The following is a 20,722-nucleotide window of genomic DNA, read 5'->3' on the forward strand; positions in this document are numbered from 1 at the left end:
ACAAATAACTACGACAGAGGACCATCTAGCTCAATGTTCCTGTCTCTTTCTGCGATATTCCCACCTACTGCTCCTCTTCCTCTCCAATGTGGCATCATGCTTGTTGAGGATGCAGAATGGATGCAGAGTCAATGACAAATGCAAAGAGCTGTGTTGACATATAAGCTTTCTACTGAATGGTAATCAATAATAAATACTTATTTTGACAGCATTTTATTAAACCTGACATTGAGGTAGACATTATGTATGAATGGGGATGTTGTTATGAAACACATGCCTCAAGCATTTGCAGTACTTTTTAGTCAATCTTTTTAGTCAACCCTTTTTAGTCAAGTAACAAACTTTTAAGTTATGTGGAATAACACTATTAACTCTATTTAGCCAATTAAACAAGCACTACCAGACCAAGATTAAGCAATCTTGAAACACAAGATAGAAATCCAAACAAAACAAGTCAGACAGTTTTTAAAACCCATCAGCTTTGTTATCATGCATTATATCCCATAATGGGCCAGCATCCAAAAGAGTGGTTTCAAAAGGGGGGTTCTGCCAGTGGGTGGTCTTAGAAAAAAAAAAACTTTTTTCCCCAATGATTCAATTCAGTTTATTTATATAGAGCCAATTCCCAACACATGTCATCTCAAGGCACTTTAAAGGTCAATCAGATCATACAGTCAAATTGATTCAAAGTTTTCTATCTAAGGAAAACCAGTTGCATTGACTCGAATGCAATCCCTCACACTAAGCATGCTTGAAGAGACAGTGGAGAGGAAAAACTACCTTTTAACAGGAAATGATATGTTTTACTTTAAAGTTATAGTGGAGGATTTTCGCAAATCTTTAAAAGACCCACCCTTTCCACTTAAAAAAAATGTACATGCACAACCCTGTAGGGAACCTGAGAGGGAGCACCTATTAAACGTGTGCAAGAGCATGCACAAGCTCACTTCTCCTCGTGCATGCTCTGTTTAAAAGTTTCTTTTTGAAACGCTCAAGATTTGCAATTTTTCCACTATGTCAAACTCACCACTGGTAAGGGAAAATGGGGACGTGCACGTACGACAGCCTTACGTAAAGATATCACCAGAATGATTGACAATAAGGAGGACCACTTATTTCCATGATACACCAGGAAAAAGAACATCCTCCACTATACCATTGAAGGTACTCAAAACATGGAACAGGTTTTCATATGAGGCAGTTACACTTGAGATTTTGAGTTCTTTTCTTATCATCAATAATTGATCAAAAACGTTATTTTGTAAATATGATTCAAAGTTAAAACATGCTAGTTAATATTCATATGCTAAACAAATAAAATAATAATTTATTAGGAACAAAAGTAAAAAAAAAAAATTGATAATTTTATTTTTCTTTTCATCATTTTTAACATTATCTGGGGTCCCCTGCCAAAAGCTAATGCTCTTTGGGAAAAATTGAGTAACCCCAGATCTAAATAACACCTGAGCGGCAGGTTAAACAGAGTTCTTCTTAGTCTTACCATTTTTATATTCGCATGTCTTGACCTCTTGACTGTCTGTAGAGAGAAACAAACAAAAATGTTGGTACATCCAACAACAGCAATAAGAACAACATGTCATGAAGCTTTGAATTGATAAAATGGAGGGAAAGTCCTACCTCCTGCATCCCTTTCAGCACCGACTTCAGCTGAAAGTAGAAATCAATTTTTTTGTGTTAAAAAGGTCACAAAGGAGCAGAATCATGGAAAGGGTTACTATTCTATTATGTATAGTTGTGCTAAAAAGATGCAGTCCAAATCACTAACCAGACAGTTTATTAGTTTGCATATTAGACTAATAGAAAAAATAACAGATCCAGTCATGGCTATAGAGAGTCTATAAGTCTTTGTACTCTATATAAGCTACTGGAACCAGAATTTCCCTGAAGTAGTAATCCTAAGGGATAAATAAAACTGAGTCTAAGTCTATGAAATGATGCTGATTATGCATATTACTGATTTAAAGGGGCAGGTAGAAGATAATACTGTGATGTTATTATTTGATTGGTGAGGTTGTTCATTCTGAGAACAATTTGGTCATATTGGTTTTTATTTAAGGTCAGGGCATTGTGGGGGCTGCTACGGCGTGGAATAGAGTGCGTGACCCATATATCTGCTGTCACAGGTTCGAGTTTTACCCTGCTGACCTTTGCCGAATGTCTCTCCCCTCTCTTCTAACCCACTTCCTGTCTCCACTACTTTTGAAAAATAACAAAATGAAAATCACTAGGGCCTAAAAATACGCTTAAAAAAACCCAAAAACCATCAGTGCCCTTCGATAAAAGCAGAAAACGTCAGGATATTTGGGAATAGAAAGAAAATATAGAAACCGAAACTGGACAGGAGTACAACAGAGAACTTCAAATGGTTAAGTGTTACTAGGATTACTTTAAAAAAGGGGAATAAACCTAAATAAAGCAAAGCCATCTGCAAGAAGTCCCAACAAAAGAATGTGAACAAAAGAGGTTATTGGTTGCCAAAAAAAACAAAACTGAATAGCTTAATCAGAAATGGTGTCTCATTTTATATAAACACAGATGGTCCTTTTTAGGCTCTAGAGGTTCATTCTGTTTGTCAGATAATGTTAAAATACTGAATAGTATATCCTGGTAGCTCAAAAATCATATCATGGGAATACTTGAATACATGATGTCATCTGTTTATCAGATATCAGGGATCACGATTTAGACTGAAACCATCTAAACACTTGAAGAAGTCATTTTTCTTTATGCAAAGGTGGAAATTGGACTATACCAAAACCCCAAACAGCACCAGTAAGCAAACGGCTTTTCTTTGTAAAAAAAAAAAAAAAAATGGTTAAAACTTCTAAAAATAAATTAGCCCTTCACTATAGTAGCATTATCTTACACTGAAATATTTTGGCAAAAATCAACCTTTACACTCATATCTTTAGGTGGATTTTGTGTTGGTTGAACATTTCTGAGTGGACTGGGATCCCTGTTCTTTCCAGGTAGAGGCCATCTGATGTATATTGAAGACATTGTGGTATTTTAAAGAGTTTGCGATGCTTCATATTGTAATCAAATTCCCCAGAGCTTTTGGAAGGGAAACACTCCCACAGCACTGCAGATCCTCCCCCGTGCTTAACAGTAACCATTGGGGACTTTTACTTCAATTTCAAGTTTTTTCCCAATTTTCTTGTTTTTATTTTATAGTTTTGTATGAATAGAATTGTACATATTACCTGAAACTAAACAATGTTTGTTTACTTTCCGGTTCAGCAAAGTATCTGGAATCAATAAAGAGGGTTTTTTTAGCTTACCTACAGTGTTATAACAGCAAACTTTGAATATTTGGTTGTTTTTGTTTTTTTTTGTTTCTTTTTTTACATCCTTCCAACTGAAAATATTGTCAAAGAGAATTTGGGTCATCATCCAGATTAGTAAAAGAAATAGGGCTTTGCATCATGTCATATTTTACAGCTACGGGACTGGACCAGGTGAATGAATTTGATGGCTTCTCATTAGAAGTACTGTGATCAACCTTATAGAATAGAGAATTAATAAAAAAAAACATGCCTTAGTTATATTTATGTTCACTTTGCATTTTATGCATCATTATTTTTATTTTATTATTTTTGTTTCCTTAGTTGTTTCTGGTGTCAGACTTTCTATGATCATTGTGCCTATTGTTTTGGTAAAGTGTTTTAGGGTTTTAGTGAGAAGCTTGAGTCTCACCAGAATTCTCCTCCTCCTCATCTTCTTCTTCGTCCTCCTCCCCCTCTGAGCTGTCCTCACTGGACGTTCCTGCAGTCTCTGTTTAACCATGGCATGTAATGAACAGGTCACACAGGAAAAACTTTACCACCAGCAAAACTAGCATGGCTGCTCACCTGAACTGCTACTGTCGCCCTCTGAAGCGTTTTCTGCAAACAACGAACAGATTTAAGGTTAAAACCAGTTATCCTGCGTAACCTATTGAAATATCATAACATTCTTTTTAAAAAGCCCCAAAAATAACAGATTAGACCAAAAAAATTCTAATTCTGAAGGGAATAGGCAACATTTTACTTTTAAACAGTATGCATTTTCTCTAAAGCTGTAAAGACTTTTCAGCACACTTGTTGCTGTGAATTACTTTCCCCTCCGTTAATGAGGAACCAAAATATAAAGAAGTACAAAAATAGCAAAAGGTGCAGCCCCAGAATCTTCTGCATGGTTTACCTTACCCTTCAGAAAACCCAAATCATAGCATTACATCATGCCATGTTTTAAATGCAGTGATAACCACTAATGAAATGTGTAGCTTGTGCCAAGAATTAACATTCTGGCACATCTTCATTGATGGGCCAAAAGAGTCTCTACTGCAGCAGTGAATGTCAGCAGACCAGGCCATCTGGCTGAGAGGCTGGCTGTGTAATGGATGGGGCCTGTCCTCCTCAGCCCACAGAGTTTTATCTTGGACTAACAAGCAGATGCTGCCATCAGTGCTCTATCCACAGCACCACCCTCATCAATCTCCCTCCGTCAATCCGTGCTCAATCCGCCTGCTTCACCTCTCTCTGCACTCTTCCACACCATCTTCTATTCCCATGTCCTCATATGCCTCATAGGTCCTTCTTCTGTGTCAGAGGAAAAATGACGCCATCTCTGTTTTTAATCCATTTTCTATTCTATTACAACGCATAAACTTAAGTGGAGACTATTCACATGCCTGCACAAATGCAGAGGCTGTGTACAGCTTCAGAGTTAGAAATGTGTGCAAGCCTGCCATCTGCTGGTCAAAAACATAGCTACAGCTATAACCAGAGTACATAGCAGAAGTATTTAATAAATATAAATATTTTCTATTTTGTCACTTTTGTAAATAGAAAAGTGTGGCACACATTTGTCTTTAGTTTTCTTTAGTCAACACTTTGCAGAACATCGTTTCAGTAGAATTACAGCTGTAAGTCTTCCCCAGGATTGCCCCTTATTTAGCTCTATGCAACTTCCTTTCCTTCACACTGTAAACCCAAATGTTGAAAGTAATTAATTAATGTAAGAGCGAAACTCGTTATTTTGTAAAATGTCTGCTAAAAGTAACTGTAACATATTCTATTTTTTTATATATTTTTTTTTTGGTACATTAAACATAAACCTTTGGGTTCATCTGATTTATTTGTGTAATAATTAAGCATAACTTAAATAACTTAACCAAGAACAACTCAACTATAATAAGGAAGCACTTTTGCGGATTTTGAAATAAGATCCTACTGACTGACTAGTTGGCAATGGGTGTGGCTAACTCTGCAAAACCATGAGTGACGCTGCAGTTGGATTTAATCGGTACTTGGTAATATAGTCCTAAATAACAAGATATTAACCTGTACAACTGTTTAATGAAATACATATAATGCTATTAGTTATATGATCTTATAATATCTAGAGGACACTGACAGCAATTCTGACAATGTCTTTATTGCAGATTCTTTATTCTGCGCTCTGCAGCTTCTACAGTGTTACTATGGGCCTGTCTGCTATTTCTATGTTTAATGCTCTTCCACACTATTCAACTAGTTTAGGTGATGTTTTGGTACAGCTGCATTTAGTTCTTAATCTTTTTGTTTAGATGATGGTTTTAAAAGACCTCTGAGAGTTCTACAAGCATGGGATTTTGTCTGAACGTAACCTTGCTTTAAATTTCTTCAAATCTTTTGCTGTGACACACCTGCTGTGCACTTTATTCCTAATGATGTCTGATAGCCCTTTACAGAAAAAGTTAATTTATACTAAGATTAAAGCTTATGCAGATGGACTCCATTTACTGAATAGGTGACAAATTAGTTGGTTGAATTGCATTTAATTTGGGGACATCGGTTTGATTAATAGAGATGCCCCCCACACTTTCAGATATTACTTTTCAAGACAAAGAAAAATAAAAAGGTCAAACATTTTCCTTCCACCCACAGTCGTCCTTTACTTTGTGTCGATTAAACAAAATGACAAAGGAATCCTGCGCTGCCATTAAATGAAAGTAATCATTTGCTTGATTCATTTGGCAAAAAATGGGTGGTTGCAAATAGAAACGTGAAAAAAGACTGAAGAAATAAATACTTAGAAATTTGACTTTTAGCAAATGTTTTTAATAGTTTTGTTCATTTTATAAAGAATGACTGAGGGGCAAGGATTGGTTTTCTCTGATGCTCTGTACTTGAGTAAATTGTTGACCTGTAAGGGACTTTGAAATGCCACGCAGTTAGTAAACAACTTTCTAAAGCGCAGTTCTCTCTTTGATGACAGATAAAAGGTCTTTGTATTTCATTATCTTTATGAGACAATTCTGTCCATTGTCTTTGCAGTTTATGGCAGATAACACAATAAAGACTAATGATTAGCAAAGATTTACAGTCCAATAAAAATATTGCAAAAAATTAGAATGCACGAAAACAAAACAAGAAATATTTACCAGAGCACCCAGGATCTAAGGCAGGGAGAAATGATATATATATATATATATATATATATATACCCTAAGAAAATTAGAAAAGCACTTAGAGAGCACAGACTTCCCTCAAGCATAATATTGTGACCTACTGTACACTTGTCAATAGTCACTGCTGCCACCCTCTGGTATAAGGGGGAACTGCTTCTTTCCTACATTAATCACTATCTTAATGTTAAAGAATCCTTTTAAAAAATCCTCTATCTGGATTGAATGTAGATCATATCAAAATGTCATGAACTTTCCATGAAGCACATCTCTGGTACAAATTTCATTAAAATCAGTTCCTAACTTTTCAAGTTTTCCTGTACACAGACAGAAAGATAAACACACGGATAAGCTAATGAAGATGTTTGCTTTGGAGACAATGGCAATGCCCTACCTACAGAGAATTTGCATGCACACAAATGGCTTTACCTGCACGCAAAGCTGGTGCCAGATATGTTACAGGTGTCTCAAGTCTGCTGTTCTGCAACCCTCCTATCAGGGTCCACTTTAGATATTTGCCATCTGATGCAGTTGTGCCACTTGTCTACTTGAAGAGCTAAACACCTTAGTTAACTTTTCAATTCAACATTTGTTGTTGTTTTTTTCCATTAAATTCCACATCTAACATTGCCAACTTAAACAGATCTTTTTTATTCTTCCTGCCTTTAGCTTTCAATTTACTAAAAAAGTGAGTGTGATCTCCCTTGAGGCGTGAATTTCCACCATCTATGATTACAGAGGGATCAGGATAACAAAACTCGCCGGTGCACTGGTGGAGCTCAGGGTCTGGGGGTGGTTGCCTGGGTGGCTACTGGCCTCTCAGCGGGCCCCGGTTGGCCGGGGCCTTGCTGGGGCTCCTGTCAGGGGGTCTGGCGCCCCTGGGGCTTTGGATCCCTGGTGCCCAGGACTGGATTCACTTCAGGGTGGCCGGCTGCCGGCTGAGCCCGAGGACTCGTCACCGCGGCTCAGGCACTGCGGTGGATGGGGGGCTTCCTCGGGGCTGTCTTTCCTCCTCCCTTGGTGGGGGTCTGATTTCCTGGGCTGGCCCCTCCTTGGTGCCTTCGCTCTTGAAGTCGCTTTGGGCGTCTGGGGCTTTGGGTCTACCGGCGCACCCCATGCTCTGGGGGGTGCGCCCTTTTCGGCTCTCCACAACCACTATTGAGCATTTTCTCTATGGATAAACTTTACATGCACAAGTGCACCCTCACAAACAATTACAGGAGCCTGGTTCAAGGTACTCAGAGATTCACTTCCATACAAAAAGCCTACATTCATATCTTCACGTAAAAATGAGTATATGTCAGACTTAATAATATTACTTCAGCGATAGTTTTAAGGTGTTGCTTTATTGTATGTCTCATACCATGTCTTTCGGTTGTCTCCTTTCTATGTCCTCTTTCTTTCATCTTTTCTCTTTTTTTTTCCTTTTTCTTCTTCTGTTTTTCTGCTCTATTTACATTGCAGTGTCCATATAAACTGTAAAACTCCCTGCATAATTATGATAAAGCAATTAATATGCATGAAACAAGTGGAGCAATTTGGCAATTGCCATACTGCTACACTTGTGAAAGTAAAATCTGAAAACTGAGCAAAGGATTGCAATCTTATAAAAGTAAAGTTATTCAGTGTAAGGCAGTTACTACAGTAGATCACAGACTAAAATCTCTCATAGGCTGTGTTATATTAATATTACATTTGAAAGACTATGCTTCTCCCAACATTGTCTATGTACACATTTCTGTCTCCACACATCAATACTATTTTGTTGTTAAAACCTAGGAATTAGGAGTAGTGCTTTGCAAAAAATATATCTTAACTGTTTTACTGTTTCACTGTCAGAATACGCAGACAATCTTCACTGCATTTTATTTGCTGTTAAAAAAACAGATTATCACTTATCACTTCTTAAAGCGTTTCCAAGCAATCTAAAAAATGAGGCCTTCATTTTAGTTCACTTGCTCTGCTTGCTTTAATTACAGCAACAACTGCTTTGAGAAGATGTTTATCTCAGACATTACTGCCCATTGGTGGAGATTTTCTGTCCAAGTCTTACCACAGATTTTAAGCTGGATGTGGGTCTGGACTTTGACGGAGCCAATCTGATTTTTTTTTTTTTTTTTAAACCGCTCCATTTTTCCTTTTGATGGCCAGTTTCCAGAAGGGAGGACAACTTTTAGCTGCAGCATCAAGTCTTAAATCAGCTTTAAGATTTTCTTTCAGGATTATCCAGTATTTACTCCCCTTCATGTTCCCAACAGCTTTAATCAGACACCCTGCACTTCCTGAAAACAGTTATACCCACAGCATGATCCTGCCACCACCATGTTTTATATAGAGATGGTGGGTTCTGGGTAAAATTTTATGTTGATTATCTGCAGTGTTTTGCATGTTACAATCCTATCGTTACAATACCATCTTCTTCCCATCCTCAGATGTGGAATGAACTGAGCTTTAATGTTTTGTGATATTGCTTTAGAAACTACACCCGTTTTAAATACTTCTACCATCGCTCTCACTCAGAGCCACCTGCTGTGTCAATAATATGCTCTAACAAAGCTCTAAGCAGCTGTGTTTACAGGCAGCTTAAATTTCTCAAATATATGTTACTAATGAAGTACAATAATGCTTTTACAAGGGACTGCAAACCAAGGGCTGGTGATTCTCACCCTGCAGTGTTTCTGTAATGGAGAATGTGAGGAACCATCAAGTGTGCAAAGGTTGGATGATCCTAAATGAATTGTGGCTGCCATCAAAGTACAAAATGAATATCTAAAATACAACTACAATATATATCTTATAATTTTATTTTTGTTAACTCATTTAAAATAACCTTTTCCTGTGTTTATTTGGTGCTTGTAGAGAATTGTAATAAAACTGACCCCATAATACACAAGACAACTGAAAACAAACATTAAAATGACTGTCCAAGCACAGTTCAGTCCTTTTAGGCAAACTGTATGGAAACAAAGACTTATGTAAAGGGGAAAAGAAATAAGGAAGTAGGAGATATGTTCTCCCTGAAAAAGTGAAAGTAAACACAGACGTTAACGGCAATAAAAAAAGGGACAGAATGAAAGTGACTCTACCTTTGCTCTCCAGGGCAGGAACCTCTGTGTCTCTGCAAGACAAGAGAGAAAAAAAAATTGTAAAACAGCAACTCAAAGTACGAACGGTATAATGGTGGATAGTACTATCCATATGCATGATCTTTATGTCTCTGCTTCTGTTTATGGACAGTCATGTAAAGTGTGAAGTGAGTAAAAAATAATCTCATATTCATCCTGTGGGAAAGAATGCGTGTTCCCAAGAAAATGTTTCACTTTGTCAAGTTTCAGTTCTTAACACCCGCCTCATTTGAAGTAACCCTCGCCTATTTAGCATACCCAATTGGAAAAGCAAACAACTGAGGAACCGTGAGCTCAATTACATGTGTGATAGATAATTTGAAAGCTAACACCTTCTAGTTTCTAAAAAAATGTAAATGAAATTGGGTGAGTAAAACACAGCCTAAGCTGCATTAGTTCAAACATGACTCAGAGTTGTTTTTTTATTCTCGAAAATAATAGGTCTTTTTTGTTGACATGATTTGGAACAAATCATGTCAACCACAAATGTAGAAAATGTCAGACCTCTAGCTATAACAGTTCCTAAGCTGTTAGGCTTTGAACTTTTGGTGTTAGCAGCGTCTCCAAACGTCTCCAAATTGCGCCAAATTCTTATCCTCAACTATTTGACCCATAGAATAACACTGAAGCATTGTTCCAATTTTTTTTTTGTTTCAGAATCTGTGTATATAACAAAATGTAACATTTATAAACCTAAAATAACACAAAAATCTATTTAAAACAAATAGAGAAACTGCTGCTTTTCAAGCTAAAATAAGCTCCAGGACCTTTTCTGAACGTTATTTTTGTTTTTTGTTTTTCGGCCTTAGGCATTGTAATCAAACAAAATCAGCATCCAAAAGTCAAAACTATGGGACCATTGTTATTATTTAGCTTCGAACTGTGCGCACTGATCCAGCCTCAGTAGTGTATTTCACTCTTACGCAAGCCGGTTATACAGCTCTTCTTTATGCAACCCAGCCATGTCTACCCTTGTTTAAAACCTTATTTCATCGGCTACAAACTGCCCATGTGGTCCTAACCAACAACAGCAGGACTATATGAGGCGTAATATCGCTCTACTCGGTGCGTCATTGGCTGACAGGCAAGGAGCGCTTGTGATACTTCATCCCTGACTCAAATCAAGTCATACAAAGATATGAATACTTTTGTCTTGTAGGTAAGAAGATGATGTGAAGCAACATACCAAACATAGCGGGCAAACAACTAAGGAAATAAGTATTAGGAAGTAAATATTAGCAAGAAGTATTAGCTATGACCAGCTAACTTTTCTGACGTCGTTATCTTGCAATTTTCTCATCATGGAATATTTTATTATGATTACTCTGGATTACCTTTAATCTGGAATCTTATGGACGAATGGGGTACAAACAATTGCCTTCAAAATGCATGTTGTTGTGGCTCCATTGTCATGTTTACATTTTGACATGCTGCTATATCTGTGTTAATTATGCTTTGGTGCTCGCTGTGTCCATTAAATAAACATATTGTGGAGAATCTAAGCTTTCCAACGATGTCTAACATGTCTATATTGGTAAACATTTTACCAGTGTAATTTTCATGCATTCTGAGTTATTAGTTTTAAACGCTATAAACGCGGACGATTGGACGGGCTTTGAGAGGTAAAAGAAGAACTTGAAACTAGATTAAAACCTTAAAGAGAAAAGTTTCAAAAATTCTGATTCATTTATCTATTTAAAGCATCTGTGTGTTAAGGAAACAAATGTTCTATGTGAGTAAAACGGTCGTTTAAAAAAATAAAAAAATAATGAGCATTGTAAAAATGCATTTTTAGGATTACCCACAATCCTTTAGAAAAAAAACACAGCAGAAATATGAATGTTTAAGAATTAAGGTACAAAATGACTCAGAATTATTGAAAACTCAAACAGATCCACATGATCTGCATAAAATCGACTCTGTGGGGTTTTGTTAAAGAAGCCCCCTCCCCTGCTGGGAAAGAACCCTCTCCTCTGGAAACACATCAACATAACAGCATAATGCTAATTGCATTCTTCTTCTGTTTGCTCCTTTTAATACAGATCATGCAGTTACGTTGAAGTTTTAGTCCTTCAACGCATCCGCTGCAAAACCCAAAGGGAATCAACCATTTTGTAAGGCTAATTTAACTTGACTGGATTACATTACAAGTTAGATCTTCAATAACTTTTTAGTAAGACTATTATAGTTTTACAGCAAACATCTTATTTTTAAGCTTAGAACTGGATATATGATTGATTTTTTTTAAAGGCAATTCTCCTTTTTCTTCCTCCATTTGCATAATAAAAACAACTTGCTGATATAACAATGTTATAGAGTTCTGAATTTAATCAAAGAAAAGTAAGAAAGAAAAGATGGAGAGGAAATGAAGAAAGTAGCAATGCTTACTCTTCACTTGATCTAATGGTATGGCTGTTTAATGCGCTAATGAATGCATGTATGTATGCCAATACAAGAAAAAATACACATATAAGCCAAAAAAATATCAGCTGGCCGATCTATTGTTCTACTTTTATTACTGACCAGATTATAAAGTCTATTTTTTAAGAAGTTGAACAAGTTTTGATACCCTGTTTCTCTATATTTGACACCAGTGCACTAACTGAATATATAAAAATAGAAATATCCATCTTTATAAACACCCATGTAAACACCCTGAGCAATAACCCTGTATAGTCAGTCCTATTATTAAAAAAAGCTGTTATATGTGGACGCACTGTATATACTGTATATATCTATGCACCTTTTTTCTTCCTTTGGCACATTATTCTTATCTTTGGACTATTTAAGCTGATGTGATGAGCAAATTTCTCCACTCTGAGATCAATAAAGTTTATCAATCAATCAATTAAGTTTGAAACAAAGCAAAAACGTTCTCACATTATTATGTAAGTTTAAACACCTATAACGCAGAAACCACAAATAGTTCAGAGCTGTAATTTGCTACTTAATCTATAGAGATTTAAATAACGTAACATGCAAAATTTCAGCTCAATCAAACATCTGGAAGTGGGTCAGGAGCATTACTTATATGCATTAACCCTCGTAGATTATGTGAGAAATGTAAAGCTGCACATGCTCCAACGTTCCTGACTGGAAGGTTATTTAGAAATAAAGTGACTCTGATTAGTTTAATGTTTCACATACTTTTTTTCTGAGAACACGAGCTGGACAACCTGCTGATACAATGCAAGCTTCAACAAGAGGAAACATGTCTGACTTCTATTAGGAGCAAGAAGCAGAGTGAAAAAAACCCACAATGAGGCGTGGTGATGCAGTACATCATTCTCTTTTCCTGTTTCTCTCCCATGGCTGTAAAAATGTTAACCAACCATATGCCAAATGATGACTCAGGAAGAAGGGGGTATTTCATCTGGCACCTGTTTATCCTGATAAGAAGCGGCTGCTTCCTTTTTTGTTCTATAAAACATCTCCAGGAAACTGTGTTTTCTCTCTCACTCCGTCTCTCAGGGTCATCTTGCTAGCACCTCTGCCAAGTAGTAACACTACAACTGTCGCATGGATCTCATTAGTTGCCTGGGTAATCATCACTTCCTCTGAGAGATGTGGGCTTTGGTGAAAAACACGCCCTGTCTAAGTTCACTTCTTTGCTCTTATTTATTTTACAAACTCTTCCCATAGTGCATCATTCCACTTCTAATATCAGACAGTTGAGTCTTTAGTTTCATGTTGGCTTTAAATGCTTTGTTGTCGGTTGACATTATAGTAAATAACCCAGATGTCACAACTGATGACAATTCAACTATTGTCCAGATTATACAGCGTGTAACAAAAGTAAAATGCCTCCAAACCTATCAAACTGCTGAGTCATGTTACCATCAGCCTGCAGAGGTTTTGACTGAGATTTGAATCCACAGAATAATACACAGCATCACAATATTGTAAAGCAGAAGATATGTTAAATTGACTTTTTTAAATAAAAAGTTGAAAGCATCAGGTCTGACTTTAACCAAACTATTCCAACACGTGATTATACTTTGATCTGGAGTGTGAACCTCCAACAGATTTTCTGCTAAAGAACAACTGGAGACTGAGTTATACTGATGTCTTTTCATTGCAGAAATTGTTTAAGCTCAGCCTGAGTGTATGGAGAGCTCTATAAGCATCAATTTCCAAATAGTTTCACATGTACATTCCTAGTACTTGAAGAAAACAAATCCTTTGTAGCTCAGGTTTGGTTTGTCGTGCTGTTGGAAGGTGAGCCTCTGCCTATAGGTGAGTTTTTTAAACCCTCAAACTGCTTTTCTGCCAAAATTACCCTGCAATAAATTTACCTTCATGCAACTTCTCATCAGCTGTACTCAGCTTCCTTTTTTCTATTGTATGCCCACAACATAGGGATGCGCATAATTACACGCCAATTAGGCCTCTGCAGTTACATGCAATGTTAGTCCATACATAAAGTCTTATTTTGAACAGAGCTCCTTCTTCTACAGGGTTACCGTGTCCTCTAAATGGCTTGTTTTCAACTTTACATTGGAAACTTTTACGGCTGTCTTTCAGCAAGGACAAAACTATTATTTGTACCGTAAACAGAGTCTACCAGTTAAAGCTGCGGGTCTCTGCAGCTCCTTTAGACAGAGATTCACAATATTAGGAAATCGTGGCAAAGATATGAATACTGTTTCTCCAATATGCTTCAAACAATATGCCGCCTTTAGGATTTAAAGCGATGTCATTTGGGACCCATGTTGGGATGTGCAGCCATGACACTTGGTCCATCTGCCATCTGGATAAATATTCCACTAGCATGTAAAATCCAAGTTCATAACACTTGGGTTATAATAACAGCCAACAATTACTGCACTCTAAACACTCCATTAAGATTACACATAGTGGTGTTGCCATGGTGATGTTGAGCAGCCTTGCTTCCAGAGTTACAAACTGGTTAATATAACTGTTTCCCAATATTCACCCTCAAACCTCTAATTTTATGACATTTAAAGGCTGTTGGTGACATTGGGTTTTAATTGGGTTTCAAAGAAAGGGGGCCAAATACAAATACATGAAATGCTTTATAATTTATTTATTATAACATTATGAAACCTACTCATTCTTTGACTTGGTCTAAAGCATAAAATTCTAATAAAAAGAGGTGAAGTTTGAGGTTATAACATGACCAAATGTTAAGTAGCTATGAAAAATGTATGTCTGACATATTTTTAATAAAACCTCCCTGTGGAAGTTCTAGCGCTTCCACTGCTCCCCTGTGCTTCAGTCCTCCTTCTTTTCTCAGAGTCCCTGCAGACAACACGTGTTATGCTCCTGCAGGCAACCCATAAACACAGCGCCGATAGGAGACGTTGTGTGTAGATAAGCAACAGTCGGTTAGGCTGCATCCATAACAACAAAGCATACAGAAATTTTAAAAAAATACCAGCCTAAAATCAAACTATTAGTTTGAATATGTTTGACTTAAGCAAAATGAATAAAACAAAAATGTGTTGTTGATTTCATAAGTAAGTCTGGGATAATTAGTTATCAAGCGCTTTTCAAGATTGCCAGTTTTACAGTCAAACCAAGAGTAAAGAAAAAAATACAAAAATATATATAATCATTTAAAAGGTTAATCAAACAAACATGTCAGACCAGATTAAACCACTATGAACAGTGATCTAAGTCTGCAGAATCTGTATGAATGATGTCCATAATAAACATTTTATTGCCCCAAATTTCAAAATCCATACCTTGATTAAGTGCTGACAACTGTAGGGAAGCTAAAACTGAGCAGCTGTGGGCTCTTCTGTTTCTACCTGTTTTCACTGGTTCCGTATACAAGGTCAGAATCTGATTTAAAACATGTAAAAAGGCCTTTTAGTCCTAAAATGTTAGTTGCATCCAACCATTGGAAGCAACCCTTCTCTGACACCTAAGTTAAATGAATGTTTAACAATCATGTTTTTGCAAAAGTTGCTGACATGCAAGGAAGGTGATTTAGAATTCTGTTGGAGTATGGATGCATTCAGAAATTATAGAACAGTAGTAGCAGTGGAGATCTGATCTGAAATAAGGCAACAAAAAAAGATGTATGGGAAAGGTCTATAAGATCTGTGAGAAATGTTCTTAATTTAACTTTAAATGTGCACTCTCTATGAAGTGGGTCTCAGAACAGTGTTATGTGAAGCAGAAGCTATCCTGAACTCTAGACCCATCACAAAGGCTTCTACAGATCCAAATGACCTAGAAGCGCTTACTCCGAACCACCTGTTGCTTTTTAAAAACTACACCATCACTTCCACCAAGATGCTGTCAAAACAATGACCTATATGCTCCCCGCAGATGGAGAAAAGTCCAATATATGTCGGATTTTTCTGGAAAAGATGAACTAAGGAATATCTTCCACAACTGCAACAAAGACAGAAATGGTGCAACCCAAAACAAGACTTAATTCCCGGAGACATTCAAGAGATTTCTCAGGACAAAAAAGGATTTGTTCGTCATCTTCGGATCAAGACAAGGACTGGATTCTTAAATAGAGCCATTAACAAAGTCTGTCTTTGATATGAGACAGAGAACATTAAACCAGCTGGACTGACAGCCTTCTTCAAGTGACTTGCTCAAGTGATCTATGGACTATTAAATTCACAGATCAACCTTGGTGATATGGGTAATAGTATTGGTGAATGTGGCACTGAATAACAAATGAAATGTCTTTAAGTTTTGAGACCTTAAAGTTTTGTAATTATTATTTTAAAGGATAATAATTAGGGGCCGGTATTGTAAGAGCCAAAGTTAACGGTTTATATTTTGTTTATTTTTTTTGTGGCGTGTTCAGATCTTCCCACAGCTGGGGTGATTGCTAAGGGGGTGTGGTCCTGTGTTATTTTAGAAGATAGGAGCCAACCCAACAGGCAGTTGGGTGAGGAGGTTTTCTGTTGACCGTCGTCATCACTTGTAATTTTTTGGAAAATAAATAAGAAAGAAAAAGCAAGTGGGGGTCAGGATGGCTTCTTGGAGACGCGTCACAGCGCTCAAAACATCTCAGCCAGCAGCGGCTCTGTTGCAGAGGCGTAGCCAGAAAATCCTAATAGTGGTGGCCAATCCATAACCAATGTACATTGAGGGGAGGCCGAAAGGCGCCAGAACCTCAGGGTCAATCTACACTGTTCCAGCAGGAACAACCACAACATGCATGTTTTCTAAATAAAGACTTACTATACTTTCCTACAGCCTTTGCTAACAAATAGATGCAGATATTTAAACATCCATACTGTCTAAATTAAAGGTATAGTGGACAAAATTCTTTCAGGTATAGTTCTGGGGCTAAGATCTTTTACATTGTCTTGCCTACTTTTATCAATAGTCATTCTGCAAAAAAATTATGTTTACATGTACTAATATTCACATTTAATGAATGTTTAAGTTATTATTAAAGTAGTTATTTATCTCTGATTTCACTTAAGACTCCTAGATGACTTGCAGAGACACATAATTTTATCTTTATCCCCCAAATAATTCAAAATTAAGTTTTGAAAATAGCATGAATTCTGTATTTATCATCTTTAATGTTTGTATATTGATGTGCACGTGCATTAACCACAGTGTTTCTGTTGTAAAGTAATTGTTAATATATGAAAATTGTACATGTTTAATGAGTTTGAACATTCCCCTTCAGAGTATTACTGCTGCCACCGTCTGTATTAGAGAGAAAAAATGGAAGGGGTGGGTAAGATTGGGTAAGGGTGGCCATGGCGACCCCTGGCCCCCCTTCTAGCTCTGCCCCTGTTCTGTTGGTGGATCGAAGTCGCTACAGTGAGGTTATATTGGGACTTTTCCATCCAGTCCCTCATGCAAACATATCCTGTGCAGGTTTGAATATCACTGAAGAGAATGAGTCATCAGTATCAGCTCAGCTGCTCCGGGTTTAACAATAACAATGATATATGATGATCTGAAAAGATAACACACCTAAAGCGCAGCTAGATTATCTGAATATGATGTCAAATTACATTAATAAACTGTAAACCTAAAGCTGATTGTATTTTTTTAAAGAGACGTAGCTTTTAGTTTTTAAATAATTTATTAAAGAGTCACAAACATCGTTTACAGTTAATAATAATAATAATAATAATAATAATAATAGATTTTACCCTTTCTTTTCACGCAAAGGCGTAACGACACAACAACAGGCCCGTGAGCAACATTATCTGGGCACCATATGAAGTACAACACTCTGAATTACCCAAAATTCCAAGCGGTAGTGTAAAACATAAAAATACATCGTTCCTTTAACATCTTTACTGCGGTTTAAATTATATTATACGAGTGTATTTTTTTACCAACCGTCTAATGAACTATACACAGTTATTTACATAGTAATTAAAAGTACCACTGTCGGCTCACCATCCCGTTGAACTCTGGCATGTGTTGGGGTATAAATACAGTCCAGTCAGTTATTTAAAAATCAGTTGGGTTTTAAGAGTAACTTTTCGCATCAACACATATCCAACACCATAATAGCGTAGAAGGCCATTCAGGTGTGAGTGACGGGGTCCATAAGCAGCTGCATGTCGATATTTACGCTGTTGTTTTCACGCAGCTTGATGACTCATCTAGTATAAAAACACACCAGCGTGGACCACAGAGACGCAACAAAGAAATAAGACTTCCTCTTTGTAACACTTTCATTTTCACACCAAAATGTATCAAATGAACAAACGGATGAGCCTGGCTTGATAACAAACAAAAGACACCACTTCCTGTGATCGAAGCGACCCAGACCTCCACATTTTATCAATTTGTTTCCCTAAATGTGGGAAAAGAACTCACCCGTCTTCCAGGTGGCACGCTGCTCCATAGTTGGCCATCTCCGCCACCATCCCTCCAGCTGAAATCTAACCCAAGTCAGACTGCGGTTTCTCCTCTGACTGGAACCACCTGAGAGGAGGCAACGCTGTCTCCTCATCTACATTAAAGGCGCTTAAACCGCTCGCGCTCCTTGCATCGCGTGTCACATTGAATGCAGCGTATCCGTAAACAAAAGGTGAACAAAATCTCGAGTGTATATCTTTAAAAAAAAAAAAAAAAAAACGACGTTTAGCGGTATTTCAAGCCTGCGCAGGAGATCCACACGCGTTTTGCAATTTGCAGCATCGTCTCTTCATAAAAAATGGTGTTTGTGTGTTGCACCGAGGGGAAAAAAACCGCAGATCTAACTCCATGTGTATAGGCCCACTGCAAGTAAATCAGCGTAGCGGGTTGCGTTGATGATCTGTAGATTTGCGCAGTTGAGGCGCTGCTTTTTGACCGGCATGAATGTGTAAGCAGTGGGCGGAGATTAGCAGCCCGCCTTTAAAAGTGTTTTTTTTTTAAGTCATGGTTTGATGTACAGTGAGGAACCTTTGTGATTTTTATATCTGGGGCGGCCACGGATAGTGAGACGCGTTGTGTTTATGTGATTTGCGTGTGTATGAACAGGAAACAAAATTCGTTTATAACCCTAAAGACTTCCTTTAGTATCAGTGGGGTTCGCACTATTTTTCATCCGGCGCACCAGCCGGATGGCCCACCAACAAAACATCTGCTCAACGAAACAATAGCAGCCTGCTTATACTGTAAACATACAGGGGTCAGAATTAATTGTATAAATCTGAAGTTCAAAGAAAACAATTGTCCAGTGCCGAAAACATCTACAAGATTATATAAAAAAAAAAACAAATAATATATATATATTTATATAAAATACTTCACTCTGTCATATTTTTACATACAAAAATATTTATCCATATTTTTATCCTAAGTGTATATATTAGCATATTTTTTGCATGCCTTATACCCCAGTGTTTTTAGAGATTTTTATAATTTTATTTACCTATTTCATATTATATGTTTCATGTTGCACGATTGTACCATAAAAAATTCCTAGTTGTGAACTCCTTCACTAACAATGGCAATAAACCCGATTCTGATTCTGATTCTGACAAAAAAAATCCAGCTGATATTTTCTGTTTTCTAAAACAGAAGAAAAAAAACTAAAGAATGTGTGCCTGTAATATTAAGGTGTGTTGAAATAATACAAAATAGGCACTTGTATCATTTTTTTATGCTTAAAAACATTTTCATTCAGATGGCAAATGAGGCTCTAATAGGAGACAATAGTTGTGTGACTGCTTTATAGCGTTGTTCTTGCAGAGAGATGATCCCTGAGATCAGCTGTGCAATCAAAGGGTAGAAAGAGATTAATGACCACCTTAATAAATTTAAGTGCTTTCAGGTAAATTATTCTCCTATACCAGAAAATTCAAAAATTGTATATTTTAATTTCTGCTTATTTTACTGTCTAATGTCTTCAAATTGTTTTGTTTATTTACCAATTTTAAAGAAACACTGCCATCACTTTGCTTCTTCATACCTGGCTGACTGCTAAAAGGAGCGCACCCATTGCCAACTAAGCGTAAATTAGAAATAAGTCGTTTTGTGAAGATAAATAACAAGAAAAAAACATTGTGTTGGTTTGCTCTTCTTTATGTATTTTTATTTATTTTGCTTTTCAAGTCAGTTTTTTTGCCCGATAGGGAGTGGAGCCGCCTATATGGAGGCTGCTCAGAAGAGCGGGAAACTAGGTTGCTATATTACACTAATTGACCGCTAGAGGGCGCGGCAGACAGCAACTGCAGCAGACTACAAAACGCACAACGCTCACACTTCGAGACCCCTTTACTTATTTATGACTTGATTTTAAAGAATATTTCTCTAAAATCCTAATCCTACATTTAATACTTTGTGTAAAAATGTCAATTGTTGAAATGAATTTTATTGAGAAAATAAAAAACATGAATAAAAGCAAACATAAATACAATGCATTAAAACTATATAAATATAGTTAAATTATATAAATAAACAAGTCCAAAGAAGGGCTCTGAAAGTCTTTAGCTGTGTTATTGTTTTTTTTATTTTTATTTTTTTTTTTTTCCTTACATTTTTTAAATCCCTTTGTTGCAGCTAAACCACATTATTTTTCCATTGGTGGAAATTATCAGAATGTAGAGAAAAAAGAAAAACAATTGAAAGTAAACTGGAATCCTTTATAAAGTCTCAAGATTATCTCCCAAATACATTAAAAAATAAAATAAAAAACACCATGTAACAAGGACTAAACGGGAGAAGATGGATGGATGGATGGATG

At 36.8% G+C, this 20,722-nt stretch overlaps 1 protein-coding gene across 1 annotated transcript in view; it reads right to left on the reverse strand.

The window, feature by feature from the left end:
• The window catches only part of LOC107081943, a 32,787-nt gene extending 14,089 nt beyond the window's left edge, over positions 1-18,698 (reverse strand). The window contains exons 1-6 of the mRNA XM_015370327.1: positions 18,367-18,698; positions 9,538-9,569; positions 3,873-3,905; positions 3,718-3,795; positions 1,639-1,668; positions 1,502-1,537 (exon numbers count right to left, since the gene is read on the reverse strand). Coding sequence (XP_015225813.1) covers positions 1,502-1,537; positions 1,639-1,668; positions 3,718-3,795; positions 3,873-3,905; positions 9,538-9,569; positions 18,367-18,416 — 259 coding nt within the window. The 5' untranslated portion in view covers positions 18,417-18,698. The remainder of the gene's footprint in view (positions 1-1,501; positions 1,538-1,638; positions 1,669-3,717; positions 3,796-3,872; positions 3,906-9,537; positions 9,570-18,366) is intronic.
• Positions 18,699-20,722: the final 2,024 nt, after the last annotated feature.

This window comes from Cyprinodon variegatus, unplaced genomic scaffold (genome assembly GCF_000732505.1).
Source record: "Cyprinodon variegatus isolate N-32 unplaced genomic scaffold, C_variegatus-1.0 Scaffold44, whole genome shotgun sequence".
Lineage (NCBI taxonomy): Eukaryota > Metazoa > Chordata > Actinopteri > Cyprinodontiformes > Cyprinodontidae > Cyprinodon > Cyprinodon variegatus.